Below are 24,678 nucleotides of genomic sequence, written 5' to 3'. Positions count from 1 at the left end.
TGAGCAGTGCAGTTCAGACTCTACCTTGACAGAGCTTAAGGCTTTATTTCTTCAAAAAGGAAATGGCTAAACGACTTGTTTTGTAGTCTATTATGCTTAAGTAGAGTTTTTTTTTCCATAAGTTATTGGAGTACAGGTGGTATTTGGTTACATGAGTAAGTTCTTTAGTGTAAGTAGAGATTTTATATTGCATTTTTATCATGTGTGAATTTCTATAGTTATCTGGGTAGTTGATTCTGTAGGTTGAAATACACAAATAGGAGGTGAAAGAAGGTCTGGAATTTGTATTATTTCCTGTTATCCCAGAGAGTCTTCAGCAGCTCCTCTATCCATCCCAGTTGCCCCTACCAGCTCCTGCTCTTTTCCTGCTAATATATTGACAAAATCCCACAGAAGACTGTGGCATGACCCAACTGGCCCCTCTCTTGCCTCCGTATTTGCTTTGTTGTTGCCAGGAGAGCTTTGTCACACCACATCTGAACCTTTTACTTTTAAACATAGTAAAACTGTCAAGCAAAGCAGTGGTGGCTGAGCAAGCTGGTAATAAACACTGCCACTTGCTGACATGGCTCTTTTAATGTAGTTAACATAGCTGTGTTGAAAGAACCAGTTTAATGGCCACAACCCTGTTTTAGGTCTTAAATGCAAAGGACAGAATTGTAAACTAAGTTGAATTTTTAAATCTACCTTAATTTTCAAATGAAAGGTATATAGTCAGAGGTTTTAAACAAAAACATGAAACTTTGCAAACACAAAGTGCCTCTGAATAGCTATATTTTGTAAACATGAGGACATGGATAAGTGACTGTATAAGAAGGTTAGATTATAAATATGTTTGAGTTCTGAAGTATGAAATAAATGCTTGAAAGCAGCCTGTTTCTTAGGTTTCTCATGCGAGCATTTTGAACCAGGCATATACATTCTAAACAAAATAGGGGTTTTTAAGGTATAGTTTTTCAAAAACATTTGGGCCATAATTTATTTTCTTTTAGTGAATACTTTTTCATTTATATTATATTTTTCATGTATATATTTTCATTATATATTTTTCGTTATATATTACATATTTTTACTGTATATTTTTCATTTATATAGTTTTCATTGTATATTATATACCTCATTATATTATATAATTCATTATATAGTTTTCATTTAATTTATTTTATAACGAGAACACTGAAGCACAGAGAAGTTAAGTAATTTGCCTAAGGTCACACAGCTCATTGTTGCCCTTAGTTCCTGGCCCATGCTGCTTCCCAGTGAATATGCTAACAATGAATGGGAAAGGGTCTGTTACCAGATTGGGCTTACATACTTGAAGCCAAACGTGATAGCTCTTGCTCACATTTAGGCCTCTTTTTATCCAGTTTTCCTGACTTGGAGACCCTAAAAAAAAAAAAAAATTAAGCGTTCCTCTACCAAACGCCTAAAGGTTTTCAGGCATTGGCCTGTTTTATTCAGTAGCTGATGACCAAACACCTCTGCCAGGGTTTTTGCTCACAGTGCAATTTTGCTTATGGAAAATTTGTGAAGCTCACTATCAAATATATTCAATTGGTCTTCTCTTTCAAGCAATTTTCTTTAATAGTTGTGTCCGTGGGATTGGTAAACTATAAGACATCAGCAAAATGGAATACTTGAGGGCTACTCTTTAAAATGAGGATTTATATTTACTGAGACAAAAAGCCTATTCTTTCTATCTGTTTATCTCTCTGTCTGTCTGTCTGTCTATCTATACTTTAAGACAGGCCCTCACTATGTCACCTAGGTTGGAGTGCACTGATGTAATCTCAGCCCACTGCCACCTCGACCACCCAGGCTCAGGCGACCCTCCTACCTTAGCCTCCTGAGTAACTGGGACTACAGGCATGTGCCACCACACCCAGCTAATTGGTATTTTTTTTGTAGATAAGAGGTTTTGCCATGCTTCCCAGGCTGGTCTCAAACCTGTACTGTTTTAATAGGAACAAATTACAGAACAATCTGTATAGAACATGCAGAATATGTAGAATAATCATACTTTTTGAAAAATAAACGTGTCTGTGTATGTGCAGAGGAACAATAATACACATCACACAGTAACAGATGAGTGGCGTTGGTCATTTTCATTGTTTTCATGAAGCATTTCTGTATTCCTGGTACTTTCATTAATGCATTTTACTTTTTAAAAATTAATGAACTTTATTATTTAGAGCAACTTTAGGTTCACAGCAAATTTGAGCGGAGAGTACAGAGTTTTCCTGTACCCTGTTTCTCTACAAACATTCACCTTCCTTCACTATCTACATCCCTTGCCAAGTGGTTGGTTTGTTACAATTAATGAACCTGCATTGACACATCATTATCACCCAAGGTCCATAGTTTACATGAGGGGTCGAGTCGTTTGTTTCTCACTTACTATAAAGTCTTTGTGTGGTATATTTTGAAACAGTACATACAAAGTAATATCAAATTAATGTCCAGATGTGCTCCCAATAGGCGACTCAGCCCAGTTGTAAGAGTCTTAGAGTAGGAGTCTTGGCTTGTAGTATCATCACGATTCCAAGTTGTGCATTCTATGTGTTTGAGAAAATGTATAGTGGCAGCATGTATCCACCATTGTAGTATCATACAGAATCGTTTTTCTGCCTTAATTCTCTGTGCTCTGCCTATTTCTCCCTTTCCCGCAACCCCTAGCAATCGCTGATGCTTTTACTGTCTCCATAGTTTTGCCTCTTCCAGAATCCATGTAGTTGGACTCATACAATATGTAGCTTTTTCAGACTGGCTTCGTTCACTTATGCAATAAGGTTCCTCCATATCCTTTCATGGCTTGACAGATCATTTCTTTTTAATGCTGAATAACGTTCCATTGTCTGGACAAGCCACAGGTTATTTTCCATTCACCTACTGAAGGACATCTTGGCTGCTTCCAAGTTTTGGCAATTATGAATAAAGCTGCTATAAACATACATGTGAAGCCTTTTGTGTGTGCATACATTTTCAGTGCATTTGGGTAATTACCAAGGAGTATGATGGCTAGATTGTAAGGTAAGAGTATGCTTAATTTTGTAAGAAACTGCCAAACTCTTCCAAAGTAGCTGGACCATTTTGCATTCCCACCAGCAATGAATGCGAGTTCCTGTCACTTTGCATTCTCACCAGCATTTGGTGTCAGGGTTTTGGATTTGGGCCATTCTAATAGGTATGTAGTGGTATCTTGCTGTTGTTTTAATTTGAAATTCTGTAATGACACATGATATTGAATATCTTTTCACATGCTTACCTGTCACCTGTATATCTTCTTTGTGAGGTACCTGTCCAGGTTTTTTGCCCATTTTCTTATTGTTGAGTTGTTGTTGTTGTTGTTGTTGTTTTTGAGACACAGTCTCGTGCTGTCGCCAGGCTGGAGTGCAGTGATGCAATCTCGGTTCACTGCAACCTCCACCTCTTGGGTTCAAGCAATTCCCCTGCGTCAGCCTCCCGAATAGCTGGGATTACAGACGCATGCCACCATGCGCAGCTAATGTTTTGTATTTTAGTAGAAACGGGGTTTCACCATGTTGGCAGGATGGTCTTGATCTCCTGACCTCGTGATCCACCCACCTCAGCCTCCCAAAGTGCTTGGATTACAGGCGTGAGCCACTGCACCTGGCCTTATTGTTGAGTATTAAGCATTCTTTGTATATTTTGGATAACAGTCCTCATCAGATACGTGTTTTGCAAATGTTTTCTCCCAGTCTGTGGCTTGTCTTCTTATTCTCATTCTCTTGATTTTTGTCTTTTATATAGAAGTTTTAATTTTAATGAAGTCCACTTTATCTATTATTTCTTTCATGGATCATGCCTTTGGTGTTGTATCTAAAAAGTCATCTTTGCATCCAAGGCCAATTACATTTTCTCTTCTAAAAGTTTTATAGTTTTGAATTTTACATTTAGGTCTATGATCCATTTTGAATTAACTTAACTTTTGTGAAGGATCAAAGGCCTGGGTCCAGATTCATTATTTTACAGGTGGATGCCCAGTTATTTCAGCACTATTTGTTGAAAAGACTATCTTTGCTTTATTGTATTGCCTTTGCTCCTTGTCAAAGATCAGTTGACTATATTTATGTGATATGTGTTTTACTGTAATCATAATAAAGAATGTAGTATACAATTTTTTTTTTTTTTTGAGACAAGGTCTCACTCTGTCACCCAGACTGGAGTGCAGTGGTACCATCATGGCTCACTGCAGCCTCGACCTCCTGGACTCACGTGATCTTCCCACCTCAACCTCCCAAGTAGCTGGGACTACAGGCACACGCCAACATATCCAGCTAATTTTTGTATTTTTTGTAGAGACTGGGTTTCGCCATGTTGCCCAGGACTGGTCTTGAACCCCTGAGCTCAAGTGATCTACCTGCCTTGGCCTTCAGAGTGCTGGGATTACAGGCTTGAGCCACCACATCCAATCAAACATTTTTTACATAAGGGAATTTTAATAAAATTTGCAGAAAATAAAACAAAACAACCCTATGTTCACCCCACAGAGATGACCAGGGTAGAGCTAGAACAGGTCAGAGGGTACCAAACAGGATGAAGAGGGTCTGGTGGATGGAAAGTTCACTGGAGGGAAAGGAGGGTGTGTACAAACACATCAGAATACAAACCTGCTTCCGAATCCAGAGTTCTGAGGGAGTAGAGACCAGATGGGAAATTGAGTTCCAGGAAGGGAGATAAGATTAGCATCTTAGGGTCCTAACCCATGTAGGAAGGAAGAAGCAGGAAGGGATTCCAGAGAGATGGGTAGATTTGCACAAGGGACACGACGCTTGGCCTGAAGCCAGCGGTTTATGATCTCTGTCCTTGATAAGCTGCCGTATGCTGGTGGGAACACAGTGGAAGCCAGAGTGAGCCAAGGCTCTGTAGGTGGTGGTAGCTGTTGGTGTTGGCAAAAAAGGCTAGGATTGCTTCCCAACCGAACTTCATTTTGCTATCTAAGTCACTGGTAATTAGACACTTTTGAATATATAATTGCAGATTCTTCCAGAACATAATGGCAGTGTTGTGGCTCCCTTACAGATTAGCTCCATTTCCAGGAAATTATCCAAGTTTTTCTTAATTTACTCACCCACCTTCCCAATTGTTTTTGAGTGTTCTGAGTAAGTTTGTAAGCTAAGTAGGGAGTGGGTTGCTGGAAGTGAATATTAAAGGTGATTCAAAGCACAGTTTCTTAGCCCAAGGGACTCACAGTCTCTTTGTAAAATAAATAAGAAAGAATCACACATTCGAGGTACAATGTGATAGATTAGAAGGGCTGAAAAAGGTAAAGGTTTTGACTATATTTGTTTAGTAACTGTGATCTGAGGCAAACCACTTCAGAGTCAGTTTTTGCATGTAATGCCAATGGTATAATAATATAATGGTATAATGACCATTTTAATACCAACTAGTACCTGGTACAAGGTCAATACTTAATACAATAGTGCTGTTATTATCATCAAAGTGCCAATAGAAAGAAGTGAAATGCAGTGTAAATTCAATGGTGCTTTTCCAGGAATGGAAAAATAAGAATGATAATGTCTTGGAATTATTTTGAAGGTTATAAATAATCCTTTCTTTCAGATTACTTAAACATACAAAGAATAACCGTCATTAAGCTCTACTAATACTTCTAGTAAAAATGGAAACAATTGCTGCTTATTTTTTTGAAAAAAATTGTTACTTTTTTTTTTAATGCACAAGAGTAAATTTCTTCCCAGAGAATGCTCAGTAGGCTTTTTTATTGTCTTATGCACCCATCAGTTTGGGAGTCTTGTGCATTTGGGGTCTTGGAGCATTTCTGGTCTACAGAGTTGTTTGTTTCTCACTTACTATAAAGTCTTGGTGTGGCATATTTTGAAACATTACATAGAAAGTAATATCAAATTTATGTCCAGATATGCTCCCAATAAGGGGCTCAGCCCAGTTGTAAGAGTCTTAGAGTAGGAGTCTTGGCTTATAGCATCATCACGATTCCAAGTTGAGGGCCCCAAAAGACTCTGAGCACTGAAAAGATGTGGCCCCAAAACCCCAAGATTTTCTGAGTCTAGTACACAGCCTTTCACCCCATTAGAAAGACCTGCAATCTTTACCCTGATCAAGGATGAGTTGGTCCTGGCTTATGCACACCTTGGACCACTACCCATGCAAGACAGCTTAAGTTTTGCACCTAGTCTCACCCTCAGCATGGCCTTAGCAATGGATGTGGTTGTTCAGTTAATAAAAGAAGACTTCATTGAGTGTACTTTATATGGTCAGAATAGTGCTAAGCTCTGTAAAGGCTGTACAAAACAAGGACTTTGATCAGGTTGTTTCTGCAGGATGAAACAAAACAAAGGCTGCCCGTAGGAGTACTGTATTGTAAAGCTTACCATTTGGCTGTTTAGCTGCACTGTAGAGGTCTTGTTCCTTCAGCCCTGCTCTGTGCTTTGTTTCCAGAAGATCCCACAGCCAACAAAGATTCTGGCCAAGAGTCAGAGTCTATTCCAGAATATACGGCCGAAGAGGAACGGGAGGACAACCGGCTTTGGAGGACAGTGGTGATTGGAGAACAAGAGCAGCGCATTGACATGAAGGTCATCGAGCCCTACAGGAGAGTCATTTCTCATGGAGGTAGTCGAGCTCTGCGTGAATCTGGGAAATGGGGAGGGGGCAGCCATTTTATTTAAAATCGTAAAGTGAGTCTAGACTTCTCCGGAACATGACATCTCAAAGACCCTATTCTAGAGCCAATATTCAGGGAATTGTAGAGCTAAGTATATTTCCTCATATTCAATTCAATAAACATTTGAAATCCTACTAGGCAAAGACAACTTTCCAATATAAAACGGGCTTTTCATGCTACATATCTGATAGCGATCATCTCTGTGCAAATTTATTGAAAGTCATAGTTGTCTAATTTAAATGTCTGTTTGGCATTCTTATCAGTCCATTGTACGGTTAAACTGAACAGAGTATGTGACACCATGGCCTGTGTCATAACACTACCTCCGAGGTGCTTCTCATTACAAAATGGTCTTTTGAATCCTCTTCAGAAGCTTTGGGGATTTTTTTTTTTAGACTTAGCCTGGTAATTGTTTCCCCTAACTGAAGTTTGCCTTTCTGTAAACTACATTAAATCTAGGCCTGACAACAGCCAACCCCAGTCAAAGCCTCCACCTGTTTGGTGAGAGACAAGGGAGAGAGAAAAGTGTGTTTGTATTTCCAGCACTTTCTTGAGGGCTCCTGGAGCATATGTGGCCTTGATTAATTTGGGATTCATAAAAAGTCAGATGAGTGGAAGCAACACATTTAACGCTGTCAACTTCAGAAAACATCGACAGCATTTTGATTCTTCTGCTGCGTGCCTTCCTTTCCCAAGTCCTGAGGTGCCACCGTAACCACCCAGCTGTTTCAGAAAGAGTGTGAGCTGACAAGGCAGTGGTTGCTCTCTCAGTTCTCTCTTCCTTAATGAGGACAGGGAAATAAGAGTCTTAGCACTGCCTCAAAACACTGCTTTTGTTTTCTATTATAACAAGCAGAAGGCTGATCTGTTATTTCAATCAAACCTTTCTCTGCCAGCAGATTTTTCACCTTCCATCCCATACATTGCTACCCCCACATAAGTATCAGGACCACCCAGGGAACCTGACCACTGTAGCAAAGGTGAATGCCAGTCCCTGCCCCTGGCCTTTCTTTTTCTTGCCTTACTGTTTTACCTGAAATGGAAATATGACCCCCTGAGAGCTGCTGTGGGGTCAGGAGCAGTTTCCTCTAAGGGAAATCGTGCCCGTAGCCCTTCGGAATGAGAGTTGGCCCCATCTTGCTGAAAGTGACACACAGCTGGCTGTAGAGTCAACCCTTTTGTTTTTATGTGAAAACCATAAGAGGAACACTCAATCTTCCCCATCTTCCCAGGTCACATCTGCTTTGCACCACCCATCAGATATTTTTGGTTTGTTTTCTTTTTGAAAATAGAAACAAAACAAAGGCTGCCTGTAAGAGTACTCTGTGTTCATTTTTAAAAGTATTAAAAAATTAAAATGTCTGTCACATCAAAGTCACCCAGTGATAAGCCCTATAAACATCAGCTCCTAAATGCAGAGTCCCTGTGTTGAAAGGAAGCTCATGGTCCTGCTGCTCTTCTAGGGCTAGTTATCTGCTAATACTCCAGTAGACTCGCCTGCTTGTTCTTTAGGTGGGCTGTTGTCTGAATCAGGAGAGAATGATTATCATCAGTGCACTGATGGTTGGAAAAAAGCCACTGCTTCTGCCTGTCACAGTCTTGTAACAATTCACCTGAGCCCTCAGGGCTAACCTGGTTTGCTGTGCTCTCCATCCCTGCCACCTCCTCCCTTTGCCATTTGCTCTTCTCCATTCTGTGTCGCAAGCTCAGTTTTTGTCTGTGTGACTGTCTGGTTTGTTTTGAAGAGAAGGCCACCTCCCCTCTCCCCAGCCCTGCCTTGGCCCTCTCCAGGCACCGGCCTGCATGAAATGTGCCTCTGGCTGCACCCATCCTGAACTTTAGAGAGATGCCACCTTTTCCTACACCCTGAACAGCTTTTGTGCTCTGTAGGTAAAGACACTTCAGATGTTACTTCTGAATTTGCTAAAGCTTTGTCTTCCACATTAGGAGTTTACACCACTCTCTTAGACCATAATGATGAAAAATCTCCTTACTTACCAACCTACTGAGTTTGTCCTTCGGCTTCTGATGAGCATTTAAAAAGCAGCAATCACTTCACAGTAAACATGAATCTTATTTGGTGCTTGACATTTTGCTCTGAGGAAGTTTTCTCATTCGGGCCAGTAGAGAAGTGCCAGCTACACAGTGCTCTGTGCCGAAAACTGTAAGGTGGGGGCGATCAAAAGAGCTGCAGAAGTTAGCCCCAAAGCCAGGCCCTGCCAAGTGTCCCACCTGTTGAGAATATTGGTGCATGATGGCAGTATTTGAATAAATAATTCAGTCTTCAGCCTTAGTGACCTTGATATGAGCTATTGCACACAATGTAGAAGAATGGGGCTCAAAACCCATCTCTGCCACTTACTAGTCTGTAACCTTGGTACATTACTTACCTTCTCTGGGCCTCAATGACATCATCAGTCAAATGAGGGTAATCTCAACACCACTGTTCACATCCTATGAGCCGATAGCAATATCCTTGCCATCTGCATAAATAAAAGCAAAGGGGGGTTTGGATGGTTTTGCTCAGCCAACAGTATGGGGTCCCTCTGAGGCTAGAACTGGCTTTTTTTTTTTTAACTTGGAGCAGAGAAACCCATTTAAATAATGGAGAATAATAACGCCAAGTAATTTTAACAAGGAGTTTCTTGTCTTTTTCTTTTTTTTTTTTTACTTCTCTTATTTCATTATAGGAGATTCAGGTAACCTTCTCTGCAGTCTTGCTGGACAAATGACCCTGGAAAGAATGAGGAGAAGAGTTGCTGGCTGGTGTGTGTGTGTGTATGTTTTGGTTGCGACTGTGACATCTTTCCTTCTGTCTCCATTCCATTGCTGGCCAGCAAACTTGTGTTACATCCCTTTCATGCCTGTCTGTGTCACTCAGGTAAGGTTTGCGTCCTTGCTTCAGAGGGCCTCAGGAGACTCCTGGGGGGGTTGCTCATGCACCCCACCCAGCACATACACCTTGAATTCACCTCACCTTTATTGAGAAGAAAGTCTAATGAAAGAAATGTTTTAAAAACCAGACTTCAAATGAATTATGCTGTTGCCAACAGGAAACTTTACTAGAGTAAGCTGCATATTTGAGAATAGAAATTGAGGGGTTAGCTGACCCCTTCAAGGTATCTGGGAGGGGCAAAAAGTGAATGATCCTATGCATTCTAGTTATTGCACTTTGCCTGCAATTATAGTATTATCTGATTTTTTAAATTTAAATTTGAATTTTTTTTAGCAGGAAGCAACTATAGAAAAATTACAGTATTATCTGAAATATCTCCCAAGCCTGCCAATGGCACTGGCTCTTGATTTTGGAGGAAAACTTTCATGTGGAAATCTTTTTATTTTATTTCCCTCTTTTAATTATCCCCTCTCCTCCTACTTTCTTCCTTCTCTTTTTGCCTCTTCTTCCCTTCTTAAAGCTCCTCTACCCAAAAGAACACATTTTCATTTATAAATTTTCATTTTCATTTATAAATTTCCATACTTTTTATATCGAGACATTTCTTACTTAGACAGCGATCATGAAGTAGTAGGTTGATCCCCAAGTATTCCTTTAGTTAAATAAACTTGGATGAACATGACGCTGCAACATTCCAAGGGCAGACAGCATTTACACAGTGAGCTGAACTGCCATTTAAAATGACATCTGAAGTAGTGTTTATAAACCTCAGTCTTTCCCTTTCAAAAAAAAAATTTCTTAGAAGTTCATGGAAATAAAGAAAGAAATCAAAGTAACTGAGCAGTCATGATCTTGAAATTACTGTAACACTCTGGAGCCAAATTGCTACATTTAGAAAGATGCTTTTGAAAGGATGCTTTCTTACTTGCTTTTAAGTTGGATTCATTATGTCTGTTGTCTCTTTTAATGAACGTCTGTCTTTTCATCATGCTGAGGATGAATTGCTTATCTGTGCGGTATGAAGATTAGTATAGCTAAGCCACCATATCCTTTGTGGATTTCCATTTAGTTATGCATCTTCAGAAATGAAATTATTGTAACAAGCAATTTTTGTATTAAGATATGTCTCCTCCTGCCATTTTCCTTCATATTGCATTCTAAAAAGTAGTTGATAAATACTCTGCATATTGGAAAAGATGGAACGAAAGCAAAAATATCCAGAGAGAAGCTACTACGTTGCTCTCTCACAAACGTGTGTTGCATCAGTTGAATACTTACATAGGTAGCATCTTCTAAGATCTGTAGTATAAATACTGTATACAACAACACCGTATCACCACTTGTAGTATAAATACTGTATACAACTACCTCAAATTAGTAATACACACAAACCCATAATTGGGTATATTTTTAGTTAGTTTTGCTCTCTTCCCCCATATTTTTCTACAGTAGAGTCACACTCTCTTTGTAGAAAACATCTTATTAAGCTGCTTTTCAAGAGTGAATTAACTCCATCCAAATCTATACACAGCCATTACTTTACTGCCGTGAAATCACCAGTGGGTATTTAGAGTTCTGAAAAAACTAATACATTGGGTTCTGGGAGGACTGGACCAGGCTTAAGCGTATGTCCTGTCCTCCTACTCAAAGCTTGAAGAAAATCTCTTTAATGATTCTACAGTCCAGAACTATATGACATCAATTCCAATCGTTCAGACAGGGATACTAAAAAATAAAAATTCACACATTGCTTCCCTTTGTAAGTGTGAAAGACGCATGACATTCCATATAGTTACCTGTGGGGGTCTGACTGACACCTGCTGTGAGTTTCAAAGAAACTGTGGGAATATAAAGCTTGCTTAAAAGACAGGGCAATTCCAAAATTATGCCGGAGCTTTCAAAAGATGGGGAATGGTGTCCTGAGACGTATCTACATGTTCCTTGACCCCTGGAGTTTCAATGGCCACACTTTCCGCATTTCCCACCTGCTGTTTTCTCAGCACCTCCTGCAAGTAGCACTTCCACTCCTCAGTCCCATGTTACCAGGAAGCAATTCTCAAGTTTCCCCAAAAGTACAGAATTTTATACTACTCAAATATAATTTAGCCAGACCCATCTTTAGTTTTCCTCCTCTTATGAGAGGAAGTTTTCTTCTTCTTCATAGAATTCACAACCTAGCCGCTTAACAGAACTCAATGTGTTAATTTTCTCAGAACTCTAAATACTCACTGAGTGGTTACATGGCAGTAAAATATTGGCTGTATATAGTTTTTTTGTTGTTTGTTTTTTTGAGACAGAATCTCACTCTGTCACCCAGGCTGAAGGGCAGTGGCGTGATCTTGGCTCACTGCAACCTCTGCCTCCCAGGCTTAAGCAATTCTCCTGCCTCAGCCTTCCAAATAGCTGGGATTATAGGCGTGCACCACCACGCTTGGCTAATTTTTGTATTTTTAGTGGGGACAAGGTTTCACCGTGCTGTCCGGGCTGGTCTCGAACTCCTGGCCTCAAGTGATCTGCCTACCTCGGCCTCCCAAAGTGCTGGGATTACAGGTGTGAGTCATGGTGCCCGGCCTGGCTGTATATAGATTTGGATGGAGTTAATTAACTCTTGAAAAGCAGTTTAGTAAGATGTTCTCTACAAAGAGAGTGTGACTCTACTGCAAAAAAGATGGGGGAACGTCATACAGCTCTGGACTGTAGAATCATTAAATAGATTTCCTCCAAGCTTTGAGTAGGAGGACAGGACATACGCTTAAGCCTGGTCCAGTCCTCCCAGAGCCCAATGTGTCAGTTTTTTCAGAACTCTACATACCCACTGGTGATTACATGGCAGTAAAATATTGGACAGAACAAGGCCTGGCTAGAACTTTTCATGGGTTCTCACACTGTCTGTTGATCCCAGGGGCACTGCAGGCCTCGAAATCAAAATAAAGATGTTTTACTTGTCTACTCACTAGTATTTGGTCACTGGAGTGTGTGGATGAGAGATTATATTGCACTTCAGTGGCTAAATTCTCCCTTTAAATTAAGCAGTGTCTAAGACTAAAAAGAACTATAGAGGATCAAACAGAATCTCTTTCTTAGCCATCAGAAGAAAGAAGTGCTGTATAAGTACTTATGCATTAGTATGATATAAATCAGACATTCAGGTCAGTCTTACCCCCTCTCATTTTTTGTTATGTTGAATATTTACACACCCTCTTCACAACTGTGTACAACAATATAATCATCCGTAATATATAAATAGCCTATGTATGCAAATATAATTGCCCTATATATTTAACACTCTATACAACATAGATGTTAACCACTGAAAGATAACTATATGCGTATATACCTACAGACCTATAGTCAACATAATCCCCATTTCATGCTGCTAATATACCCACAGAGACACACTTACCAAGGCTTCATATTTATCCATTAGGTCAGATATTACCTTGTTAAGAGCTTCCAATTGGTTACAAGTGTCTTTTTGTTTGTCCCCCAGGATACTATGGGGACGGTCTAAATGCCATCATTGTGTTTGCCGCCTGTTTTCTGCCAGACAGCAGTCGGGCGGATTACCACTATGTCATGGAAAATCTTTTCCTGTGAGTGATACTTATGACAAAGTGCTTTGAGTTAATGTCTGTGGCATGTAATGGCAGATAGAGCATCTTTAATTAAAGAAAATAGATGATGTAGAATGTTCTAAGTCTTCAGTGAAAAGTCAGTAAGGTTTCTGTCAAGGAATGTTGCTCAAGGGGCTAAAACCTTTAAAGGAGCTCTTTTGTGGGTAGACTAGACTGAAACCAAAATGAAGAGAATTTTGCTTGCATTTTAAAATTCTGTAACATTTCCTTTGGGCAAAGTATTATTTTTGTTCCTTCATAACATGTTCTTAGTCAGCTAAGACTGACTATAACCTGACTTCATTAATATCTGCCCTTATTTAACCTGAGTTACCCTTAGTATTTGATAACATTGTTGACAGTTTTGAAAGTCAGGATTCTTTCTAACCCATACATTTTTCTAGTGTACCTCCATTTAAAACATAGATAGCCATACCGATAAATGAGTAATACTCTCAGAGGAATGCTCTTAGGTAACTGTATTCTTCCCAAGGTAAAGAGGTAATATGCACAATCATTCTTAAATTTCATACACCCTGTACTTTTAATGTTATGTAATTATGGTGTCAGTAGGATGTGGGAACTGAAAACATTCCTCTTCCTTCCTGTGATCAGATATGTAATAAGTACTTTAGAGTTGATGGTAGCTGAAGACTATATGATTGTGTACTTGAATGGTGCAACCCCAAGACGGCGGATGCCAGGGCTAGGCTGGATGAAGAAATGCTACCAGATGATTGACAGACGGTATGTGGGCTCTATTATTTAATCACTATTTTGATTTTGGTAAACTGAAGGCTAAACAACCACATGGCATACTGTCATTATCTTCATTATACACAAGAAGAAACCAAGTCTCAATAAGATCAAATAAATTGTCTAAGTTGCTATTAAGCATGTATTCTTTTCAAAATAGTAAAGGTAATACTGACGAGAATAAAAGCATCATTAAGCAAAAATACACCATGTTGATTATAGATTCATGCACTCTAAGAACACAACCATTCTATTTTACATTTACTTCTATGAGAAAATGAGGTTTGAATCATACAAGTTTCAAATTACATCTCAAAAAGCATTCTTGTAATTAATCATGGCCATTCTATATCTTCCTACCAGGTAATAGTAACTTGCATAGAACTCCCTAAAATTATATATATATTTTTGTTGTTGTCGTTGCTGTTGTTGGAGTCTCACTCTGTCGCCTAGGCTGGAGTGCAGTGGCATGATCTTGGATCACGGCAACCTCCGCTTCCTGGGTTCAAGCGATTCTGCTGTCTAACCCGCTGAGTAGTCAGGACTTACAGGCGGGCACCACCACGCCCAGCTAATTTTTTTATTTTTATTTTTATTTTTATTTTTAGTAGAGATGGGGTTTCAACGTGTTGGCCAGGCCGATCTCGAACTCCTGACCTCAGGTGATCCGCCTGCCTTGGCCTCCCAAACTGCTGGGATTATAGGCATGAGCTACCATGCCAGACTTAAATTATATATATTCTTATTTAGGAATATGTTTTATGTTTTAATTTCCACTGAAAATGGGTTAAGAGTAATGTATTTTTTCTTTTTTCAAAATAGGTTGAGGAAGAATTTGAAATCATTCATCATTGTTCATCCATCTTGGTTCATCAGAACAATCCTTGCTGTGACACGACCTTTTATAAGGTATAGTTAATGTTGTCATAAAATAAAAGTACTACTAGTAGTTTTAAAAAATATGTACTCATTGTCCTAAAAACAAGAATTCATAAACTAAGAGTACCCAGGGAAATATATTTGTCTCTGTCTTTCCCAGAAAGGTGCTTTGGACTATTCATCAAGAGTCCCGAATTAAGAGAGAAAATGCTGTCATGATGAATATTTCCCCCAGATCATTATAAAACAGGACCTCTAAATTGCTTGCTATAAACACGGAAGATGAAGTGGTGAGATTTTCATGCCACATTAGAAAGGAGAATAGATAATACATTTAAAGTGATATGCTATTATGTAGAGAATAGAAAGGTAGAGTAATATGACAATGGAAAGTAAAGATGAGTCAAGGGCAGAAACAGAAGCCATATCATGTCTCAATTGCACTATTTCTTCTGAATAGACCTACACAATGTTTATATAACTACCAAAGTTATATAGAGTCTGGGCAGCCACTTTGAGAGCTGTGTTTTGATCACCCATGAGGAGTCTTGGTTTCAATTCAATGAATATTTATTTGTCACTTATTTTATGTTAGGTTTTGTATAACCTTACATCTTAGGGATGCAAAGTAAAATAAGATATGGTTCATAATATAGTTAGACTTCAAATAGTTAAATGAAAGCGATAGTATTTACTTTCTAGATAGCTTTAAAAACAGAATAAAATTTGCCCACCATCAGGGTACAGATTAGATTAATTGAAATTTTCCCATCTCAAAGTTATTAATGAATTTCTTTTAAAAATTCTGATAACTTTGCTTCTGGGGAAAAAAATAAACTTTAAAATCTTTTTGTGTGTGTACATAGATTTTACTGTAGCTTCCAGATTATACCTTTCTTATTAAGTATTTAGTTATATTTATTTATTATTCTTATTCCCCACTTCCAATTGCTAATGCTGAAAAATGTACCTGAAAATCAAGAATTGTTAAAATGGTAAACTGAAGGCTAAACAATCACATGATATACGGTTATTATCTTCATTATATACAAGAAGAAACCACTGAAGAAATGAAGTTATCAGAATTTTTAGAAGAAATTAATTAATAACTTTAAGATGGGAAAATTTCAATTAATCTTCAACTGAGTAGCAGGATTCACCCTAGTTTCCCTCTGGCAAAGATTAGCTGTTTACCATACTGTGTTAAATTGCTTTTAAAAATATTATGAGCAGCCAAGCGGGGTGGCTCACACCTGTAATCCCAGCACTTTGGGAGGCCGAGGCGGGCAGATCGCTTGAGGTCAGGAGTTTGAAACCAGCCTGGCCAACATGGTGAAACCCTATCTGTACTAAAAACACAAAAAATTAGCCAGGCATGGTGGTGGTGTGCCTATAGTCTCAGGTACTAGGGAGGTTGAGGCAGGAGAATCGCTTGAACCTGGGAGGTGGAGGTTGCAGTGAGGCAAGATCACACCACTGCACTCCAGCCTGGGCAACAGAGTGAGACTGTGCCTCCAAAAAACAAACAAAAATATTAGACCTACTTAAGGTATACAAAGAGCCACTTATTTTAATAGTTTCAGGAAATGCTTTAACTAGGGAGTAGGAATCAATGTATGCTGATAAGCTTTCAAAAAGTTTAATGGGTAGAAAGGTAAACATTAGCATAGTTACTGATTCATCGATATTTGCTTAATAATTCGGCACTTATAAAACAAATGTTTTTTCTTGATTAAGTAATGTTAAAAGATAAACTTTAGACAAATCAATGAGTTTATTAGAGCAAAAAATGATTTATGAATCCAGCATGACTTAGAAACAGGAGAGGTTCAGAGAGCTCCTCCCAGCAAAGTAGGCAGACAGTATTTGTCCAGAGAAAAGCAAGGTGATGTATAGAAATAGCTTGATTGGGTACAGCTCAGCAGTTATCTTATTTGGGTACAGTGTGATGAAGCATTTGCCTTATATGGTCATGGTCTGATCATTTGGCAACCTGTGATTGCTGAAGCTCAGCTGCTTTGATTGGCTGAGACTCAGCTAGTCTTTGCAAAAATATACTCATAAGTTAGGTTGGAATTTTGTTTACATACTATGTTAGGTTGCAGTTAGCTACCTAGGAACTCAAACTACAGAGAAAGCCTCAAGCCAAATGTAGTTTAACAATAAGAAAACATTTGTTACTGTAAGGCTATTAAAAATTATTATAATTCAACACTACTTATTGAAGGGAGCTTCAAGATAATAACAACAGTAATAATAAAATTATAGCAATAGTGTTGTGGTAAATTATGACTAATAATGGCTTAATTTATTGAGTGCTTATTTGCATTATCTCACTTAACCTAATGACAGTCCTCTGAAGTAGATACTTTTTTGTTTGTTTTTTGTTTTGAGACACGGTCTCCAGTCACCCCGGCTGGAGTGCAGTGGCACGATCATGGCTTACTGCAGCCTCAGACTCCTGGGATCAAGCAATCCTCCCACTTCAGCCTCCTGAGTAGCTGGGACTATAGGTGTATGCCACCACAATCAGCTAAATTTTTTTATTTTTTTGTAGATATGGGGTCTCATGTTGTCCAAGCTGGTCTCAAACTCCTAGGCTCAAGCAATCTGTCTGCTTTGGCCCAAAGTGCTGAGATTACAGGCATGAGCCACCATGCCCAGCCTGAAGCAGATACTGTTTACTATTTCCATTGTATAGGAAAAACTGCTGAGGTTCAGGGAGGTCAAATAAATTGTCTAAAGCAGGAACTAGCAAACATTGTTTATAAAGATTCAACTAGTAAATAGTTTAGGCTTCACTGGCCCTATGATTTCAGTCACAACTACTCAATTCTGCCATTACAGAGCAAAAGCAGCCGTAGGAAACATGCAAACAAGTAAGTGGCTGTGTTCTGATGAAGGTTTTTTTTTTTTTTTTTTTTTTTTTTGAGACAACCTCACTCTGTTGCCCAGACTGGAGTACTGTGGTGCGATCTTGGCTCACTGCAACCTCTGCCTCCCCGTGCTCAAGTGATTCTCCCACCTAAGCCTCCCAAGTAGCTGGGACCACAAATATGTACCACCACGCCTGGATAAGTTTTTGTATTTTTGGCAGAGACAGGGTTTGCCATGTTTCCCTGGCTGGTCTTGAACTCTTGAGATCAGGTGATCTTCCCATCTCAGCCTCCCAAAGTGCTGGGGTTACAAGCATGAGCCACCATGCCTGGCCTCTGATGAAACTTTATTTATGAAAACTGAAATTGAATTTCCTATTATTTTTACATTGTAAAATATTCTCTTTTTTTTTGAGAGGGAGTTTCACTCTGTTGCCCAGACTGGAGTGCAATGGCATGATCTCTGCTTTCTGCAGCCTCTGCCTCCCAGGTTCAAGCGATTCTCCTGCCTCCACCTCCCAAGTAGCTGGGATTACAGGCATGCGCCACCACACCTGGCTAATTTTTGTATTTTTAGTAGAGACAGATTTTCACCATGTTGGCCGGGCTGGTCTTGAACTACTGACCTCAAGTGATCCACCTGCCTCGGCCTCCCAAACTGCTGGGATTACAGGCACGAGACACTGCGCCCAGCCGACATCATAAAATGTTTTTATTTTTACATTTTTTTAACCACTTTAAAAAACATAGAAATCATCCTTCACTCAGGGACTATAAAAATCAGATAGGCTTGTGCCTATAATTTCAGCTACTCAGGAAGCTGAAGCAGGAAGATTGCTTGAGGCAAGGAGTTCAAGATCAGCCTGGGCAACATAGGGAGACCCTGTCTCTGGAAAATTTTTTTTTAAATTTAGCTAGGCAGTGTAGCATGTGCCTGTAGTCCTAGCTACTCCAGAGGCAGAGACAGGAGGATCACCTGAGCCCAGGAGTTCAAGGCTGTAGTGAGCTATGATCATACCACTGCACTCCAGCCTGGGTGACAGAGTGAGTCCTAGCTTCTAAAAAAATAATAAAAAACTGACAGCAAGCTGGCTTCAGTCACGGGCTATCATTTACCAACCTCAGGTCTAGGGTGACACAGCCTAGAAATGATAGGCTCCGTCTTTGCAACCAATTGTCTGCCCAATTCTAAAGAAAACCTACATCAAGTACTTAATAATTGTATTCTACAGTTTCATCATGTAGGAGTCTCTTTAAAGATCCTCCTTTGAATCAATTTACTTCAGTGTTAGCAACTTGTAGATATGAAAAAAGAGACCACTAAAATGTATTACAGGTCTTTTCGCTACTGAAGGGTAGCATCTATGATAGAGGTATATGGCAAGTTCATTTTAAACAATGAGTTATTGGCAGTTTGGAGATTTCTCAAAGAACTTAGAACTACCATTTGACCTGCCAATCCCATTACTGGGTAAATACCCAAAGGAATATAAATCATTCTACCATAAAGACACATGCACACGTATGTTCATCACAGCACTATTCACAATAGCAAAGACATGGAATCAACCTAGATGCCCATTAACGGTGGATTGGATAAAGCAAATGCAGTACATATGCACTATGGAATACTAGCAGCCATAAAAAAGAACTAAATCACTTCCTTTGCAACAACATGGATGGAGCTGGAGGTCATTATCATAAGTGAGTTATCCTAAGAAAACCAAATACCGCATGTTCTCACTTATAAGTGGGAGCTAAACATTGAGTATACTCCAGACACTGGGGACTACTAGAGGGTGGAGGGTGGAAGAGAGTGAGGATCAAAAAACTACCTATCAGGTACTATGCTCATTACCTAGGTGACAAAATAATCTGTACATCAAACCACTGTGACATGCAGCTTACCCATGTAAAAACCTGTACATGTACCCCTGAATAAAAGTTGGGGAAAAAAATTAGTAATTTGTCTGTGCCAAGCACTGGATTGGGAAATCACATAGCTCGATTGCTGTCCTTAAGGAGCACAAAGCCTGGAGCAGACATGGGCAGACAAGTGAACAGTTACAATAACAGGATACAATTGCAGTTTGAGGAGGTGATGACTCAAGGTGAGGGTGAGTTTGGGGGTATACCTGGTAGAGAGCAAAAGCTGATAATCTGCATCAAGAGAGGCTTTGCAGAAGGAGGCCTTCCCTCCAGGTGAGTTTTGAAGGATTAGTAGGATTGGCCAGCTGAAATTAGGGAGAAGAGCAATCCAGGTTGAGGAAACAGGTAGACAAAATGCCAGATACAAATACGTCAATAAAGAGAGAACATGGCATGTTCAGAGAACTGTGAAATTCCAGTGAATGTTAACACTGGAGCTGGAGGTTTTCCTTTTGCATGACTTCTTTTCCCTCTCAGTCACCCACTCAGTCTTTTATCAAAATCTTATTTAGCTCAGCAACTCCACAGGAGGAAAAAGGCTTAATGTAGCATATCACTGGTAGTGTGTGTTGACCCAAGACTTATCAGGAGGGACAGAAGGAGAGGACAGTTGTTCACAAGTCTCTTGGGCCCAGGGCCAAAATTCCAAGTAAAGTATTAAAGATAGATGGATAGAAGACGCACCTCAAAAAAGCTTCTTACTAGGATGCATAGTAGTTGAACACAAGGTAATACAGATGGCAGACAGCTCAGCAAGATCCCGGTAGACTAGAGAGACCTTTTCATTTGAAACCATTCAAGAATGTTAGACCATTGGATATACTTTTTAAATTAATTTGCCATTACACAAGTAATAAGAAAATGCAGGCCAGGTGCAGAGGCTCACGCCTGTAATCCCAGCGCTTTAGGAGGCTGAGGTGGGCAGATCACGAGGTCAGGAGATGGAGACCATCCTGGCTAACACAGTGAAACCCTGTCTGTACTAAAAAATACAAAAATTTAGCCAGGCATGGTGGCAGGTGCCTGTAGTCCCAGCTACTCGGGAGGCTGAGGCAGGAGAATAGCGTGAAACCAGGAGGCAGAGCTTGCAGTGAGTCGAGATCGTGCCACTGCACTCCAGCCTGGGCGACAGAGCAAGACTGTGTCTCAAAAAAAACAAAAAAAAAAAAGAAAAGAAAAAAAGAAAATGCCTTCTTTAGAAATGCATAAGACCAAGTTCTTCCTTTAACAATTACCAATTCCTGTTCCTAATCCCCTTCCCCAGAGGCAAATTCCTTTATCAGTTTCATTGGTATCCTTCCAAGTTGTTCTCTGTGCATTTACACATCTCTAAAATGAACACATTTAGATGAAAGCTGTTTGTAATTCAAATCCAATTATTGGAACATATTTTTGAATGTTGGTTCATCCAGAATAAATGTTCAACCTAAAACTTTAAAAAAAAGCAAAAATTTTTAAAATAAAACAAACTAAAAAACAAAGAAAAATGAGTTTACATATATTTTTAAAGTATCATCAAACTTGGTAGATTCTGAAAGAACTAATGGTAAGATTTATATTTGTTACAAACAAACAAATAAGTAAACAGAGACAAACAAGGCATAAAGCAGTGACTATTCAGAGTAGCAGGAACCACTGGGAGGCCGCACAATGTATGGTCAAGAGTGTGAAGGCCAAAGTCAGACTGCCCAGGTTAGTATAGGCTCTGCCATTTACTAATGGTGAGACCTTGGGCAAACACTTAACTGCTCTGTATCTGTTTCCTTATCTTTGAAAAGAGGATAATAATAGTGTCTACCTCACTAGGCTGTAATAAGGAATACATGCATTCATATGTGTAAACCACTTAAAACAGCATTTGGCCAAATACTGCATGATCTCACTTATATGTGGCATCTAAAAAAGTTGAGCTTATAGAAGTAGAGAGTGGAATGGTGGTTACCAGAATCTGGGGGTTGGGAGTGAGGAGATGTTGGTCAAAAACCACAAAATTTCGATTAAGAGGCATAAGTTCCAGTGCCCTATTGAACAACATGGTGACCAGAGCAAATAAAAATGTATTGCATCCTAGAAAATTGCTAAGAGAGTAGATTTTAAGTATCAAAAAAAAAAAAAAAAAAAAAAGCATGTGAAGTAATACATATGTTAATTAGCTCAGTTTAGCCATTCCACAATGTATACATATTTCAAAACATCGTGTTATACATTTTTACATGGCAATTTAAAAAATAAATTTTAAAAACAAAACAAAACATCACCACCAACAGCAACAAAACAGGGTCTGGCACATTGTAACTCGTCAAATAATGTTAGCCTCTTTTCTTAGTAAGAGTGCTGTGACAAGGTGTTAAGTGTATAAGGATTTTTAAGAAAAGGCAATAGCCTTAGAATGAATAAGCTATTGACTAATGATACATATTTTTTCTTTTTTTTTTTAGTTCAAAATTCAGCAGTAAAATTAAATATGTCAATAGCTTATCAGAACTCAGTGGGCTGATCCCAATGGATTGCATCCACATTCCAGAGAGCATCATCAAGTAAGTCCTGACGGTTTCAGAGATTTGTTAAGAAATAGTACTAGTTTGAGGCTGGGCATGGTGGCTCACGCCTGTAATCCTAGCACTTTGGGAGGCTGAGTGGAAGAATCAGTTGAGCCCAGGAGTTTGCAGTCAGCCTGGACAACATAGCAAAACCCCGTTCCTACTAAAAATATAAAAATTAGCCAGGCGTGATGGCATTTGCCTGTAGTCCAGCTATTCAGGAGGCTGAGATGGGAGGATCACCTGATCCCGGGAAGTCAAGGCTGCAGTGAGCTGTGATCGTGCCACTGTACTACCCTGGGCAATGGGAGTGAGACCCTGTATCAAAAAAAAAAAGTGTGTTTGGAGAAGTGGGTTGGAAAAGAGGTCAATTCTGGAACAGTGGGGAAATGGCATTATCTTATTTTTAAAACAATATTAAATATCCTTCAATAAATACAATTTTTTTCCTATAACCTATAGATAATTGTTGTGTTCTTTCAGATCCTCTTTCACCTGATCTTTTCCTGGGGTTATTTGATTATTGTTCATTTTTACCTTGAACTTTACCACCACTTTGGAAAAAGTAACAGTTACACTGGTTAACTGGTATATTGTCTCTACTGGTTAACAGTGTATCAGTTTCTTGTGTTCCCCACTCTGCACAGATACAAGAGGCTCTTACTTAGCATAGCTTGGATTTCTTTATTGTCTTATACAAAGTAATTTATCTGCATGAGGCTAGGAAAATAGAAAGAAATAACTCTTTCTCTGTTTCTTCTAAACCTTTTTTGTTTGTCATGATTAAGTAGAGGGCATTTGCCCAGTGGTGGGTGAGGCGGTGAGGAATGGTTTCCTTGCTCAATAGAGGGTAATGCAGTATCAGCGTCAGCATCCTGCGTGGGTACTGAAGGTCTCAGGATGATGCTACAAAAACGAGGATAAAATTTAACGAAATAAATACTTGGAGCTGGGATTTTAAAACAGGGATATCGGAGAATGAACACTTGTATCTGGTACATTGTTGCAAAGAACGATTGTTTTCTGTGTGTCATTTTTTTTTTGTTATTGTTCACTGTATCTGAATCACTAGCTTTTTTCATTTCATTTGAGTGGAGAGGGACTTAACCATTAGCTCAAAGAAAACAGGCAAGTATCATTCATCTTCCCCCATAAAATGGATAGCAAAATGTACCTCTCGTTTGGGATTCCAAAAAAGAGTCCTCTCACTTTAAAAAATTAATTAATTAATTAAAAAGGCCCAGCCTAGAAACTGGAAGGAAAGAATTCTCATGTAATGTGTGTCTATGATACACCAAGCATAGCAGTGCTCTATTTATATCATTTATTTAACTCTTATAGTAAACCCCTGTTTTACAGATGCAGGGGAGATAACTTAGTAGGAAGTTACTTATGCACAGTATAAGTAGGAACCAGGAAGAGATAGAACGGAAATTCAAATTCAGGTCAGCCTGGCACTAAAATTCCCATGTCCTTTTCTAGTAGATTCCTTTACCTCTCTCAGAGAATCCTTCAAAATTCAAACCTCAGAAGTAGATTCATTTGGTTCTCCTACATAAGCAATATCAGGCGTGAACACAGGGTACTGACTGGGCTTCTGGTGGTCAGCTGGCTCAGCTGAATCAAATGGAGTGTTCATAAGATCCTAACGACGGCTTCAACCCTCATTAGCTTCATAGCGTTTCCACAACCAGCACACCTCATAGCTCTGGGCTGCTGCCTCAAAAAGGTGTACTCCATCTTCAAATCCCACTTCTACTCTTTAAATTTAAGAAGTATGGAGGCAGAGAGGGATGCCTCACACCTGTAATCTTAGCACTTTGGGAGTCTGAGGAGGGTGGATAGCTTGAGTCCAGGAGTTCAAGACCAGCCTGGGCAACATGGTGAGACCCCATCTCTATGAAAAAAAACACAAAAAATAGCCGGGTGTGGTAGCATGCACCTGTAGTCCTAGCTACTCAAGAGATTAAAGTGGTAGGATTGCTTGAGCCTGGGAGGCGGAAATTGCAGTGAGCGAGATCGCACCACTGCACTCAAGCCTGGTTGACAGAGTGAGACCCTGTCTCAGAAAAGAAGAAGAAAAAAAAAAGATGAAGTATGGGAACACTCACATTCTATAAGATGACAAGGACATTCTCTCTTCTAGTGGAATTGAGCATTGACCACTTTCCAAGTTAACACGGTAACACTTCCATGGTGTGACAGAGGCAATAGAATGAAAAGTGAATGGGCTTTAGAGACTTAGATTTGAACCTTCTCTCCTACCTCTCAATGTCTCTGAGACTTCAAGTCATCTAGTAAAATGATTAACTAATTAAAATATTCTGAGTCTCAGCTTCAGCATCTGTAAAGTAAGGAAGTAAGTTGCACTTCCTAGAATGGTCCTGAGGGTTGAATGCAAACAGGGTACACAAAGCACTTGCAAAGCCTCCCAGCACAGAGTTCGCAATCCAGAATCTTATTTATTTTTACACCTGTTGCTTTTAGAGACTCTCCATCATATGGGAAAGTTCAAGTAAGA

The 24,678-nt window shown here is 39.4% G+C and overlaps 1 protein-coding gene across 6 annotated transcripts in view; it reads left to right on the top strand.

The window, feature by feature from the left end:
• PRUNE2 (prune homolog 2 with BCH domain) overlaps positions 1-24,678 on the top strand; it is a 289,980-nt gene that overhangs the window by 250,092 nt on the left and 15,210 nt on the right. For 5 of the 6 annotated variants that reach the window (XM_063649605.1, XM_054502956.2, XM_054502955.2 and 2 more), the window contains exons 12-16: positions 6,442-6,615; positions 13,054-13,156; positions 13,793-13,924; positions 14,756-14,842; positions 22,056-22,154. In XM_063649605.1, coding sequence (XP_063505675.1) covers positions 6,442-6,615; positions 13,054-13,156; positions 13,793-13,924; positions 14,756-14,842; positions 22,056-22,154 — 595 coding nt within the window. The remainder of the gene's footprint in view (positions 1-6,441; positions 6,616-13,053; positions 13,157-13,792; positions 13,925-14,755; positions 14,843-22,055; positions 22,155-24,678) is intronic. The other variant, XM_063649607.1, reaches the window with a different exon arrangement.

This window comes from Pongo pygmaeus, chromosome 13 (assembly GCF_028885625.2).
Source record: "Pongo pygmaeus isolate AG05252 chromosome 13, NHGRI_mPonPyg2-v2.0_pri, whole genome shotgun sequence".
NCBI classification, from domain to species: Eukaryota; Metazoa; Chordata; class Mammalia; order Primates; family Hominidae; genus Pongo; species Pongo pygmaeus.
Note: the sequence above shows the minus strand (reverse complement) of the source record. Positions and strands in the feature narration are given on the sequence as shown.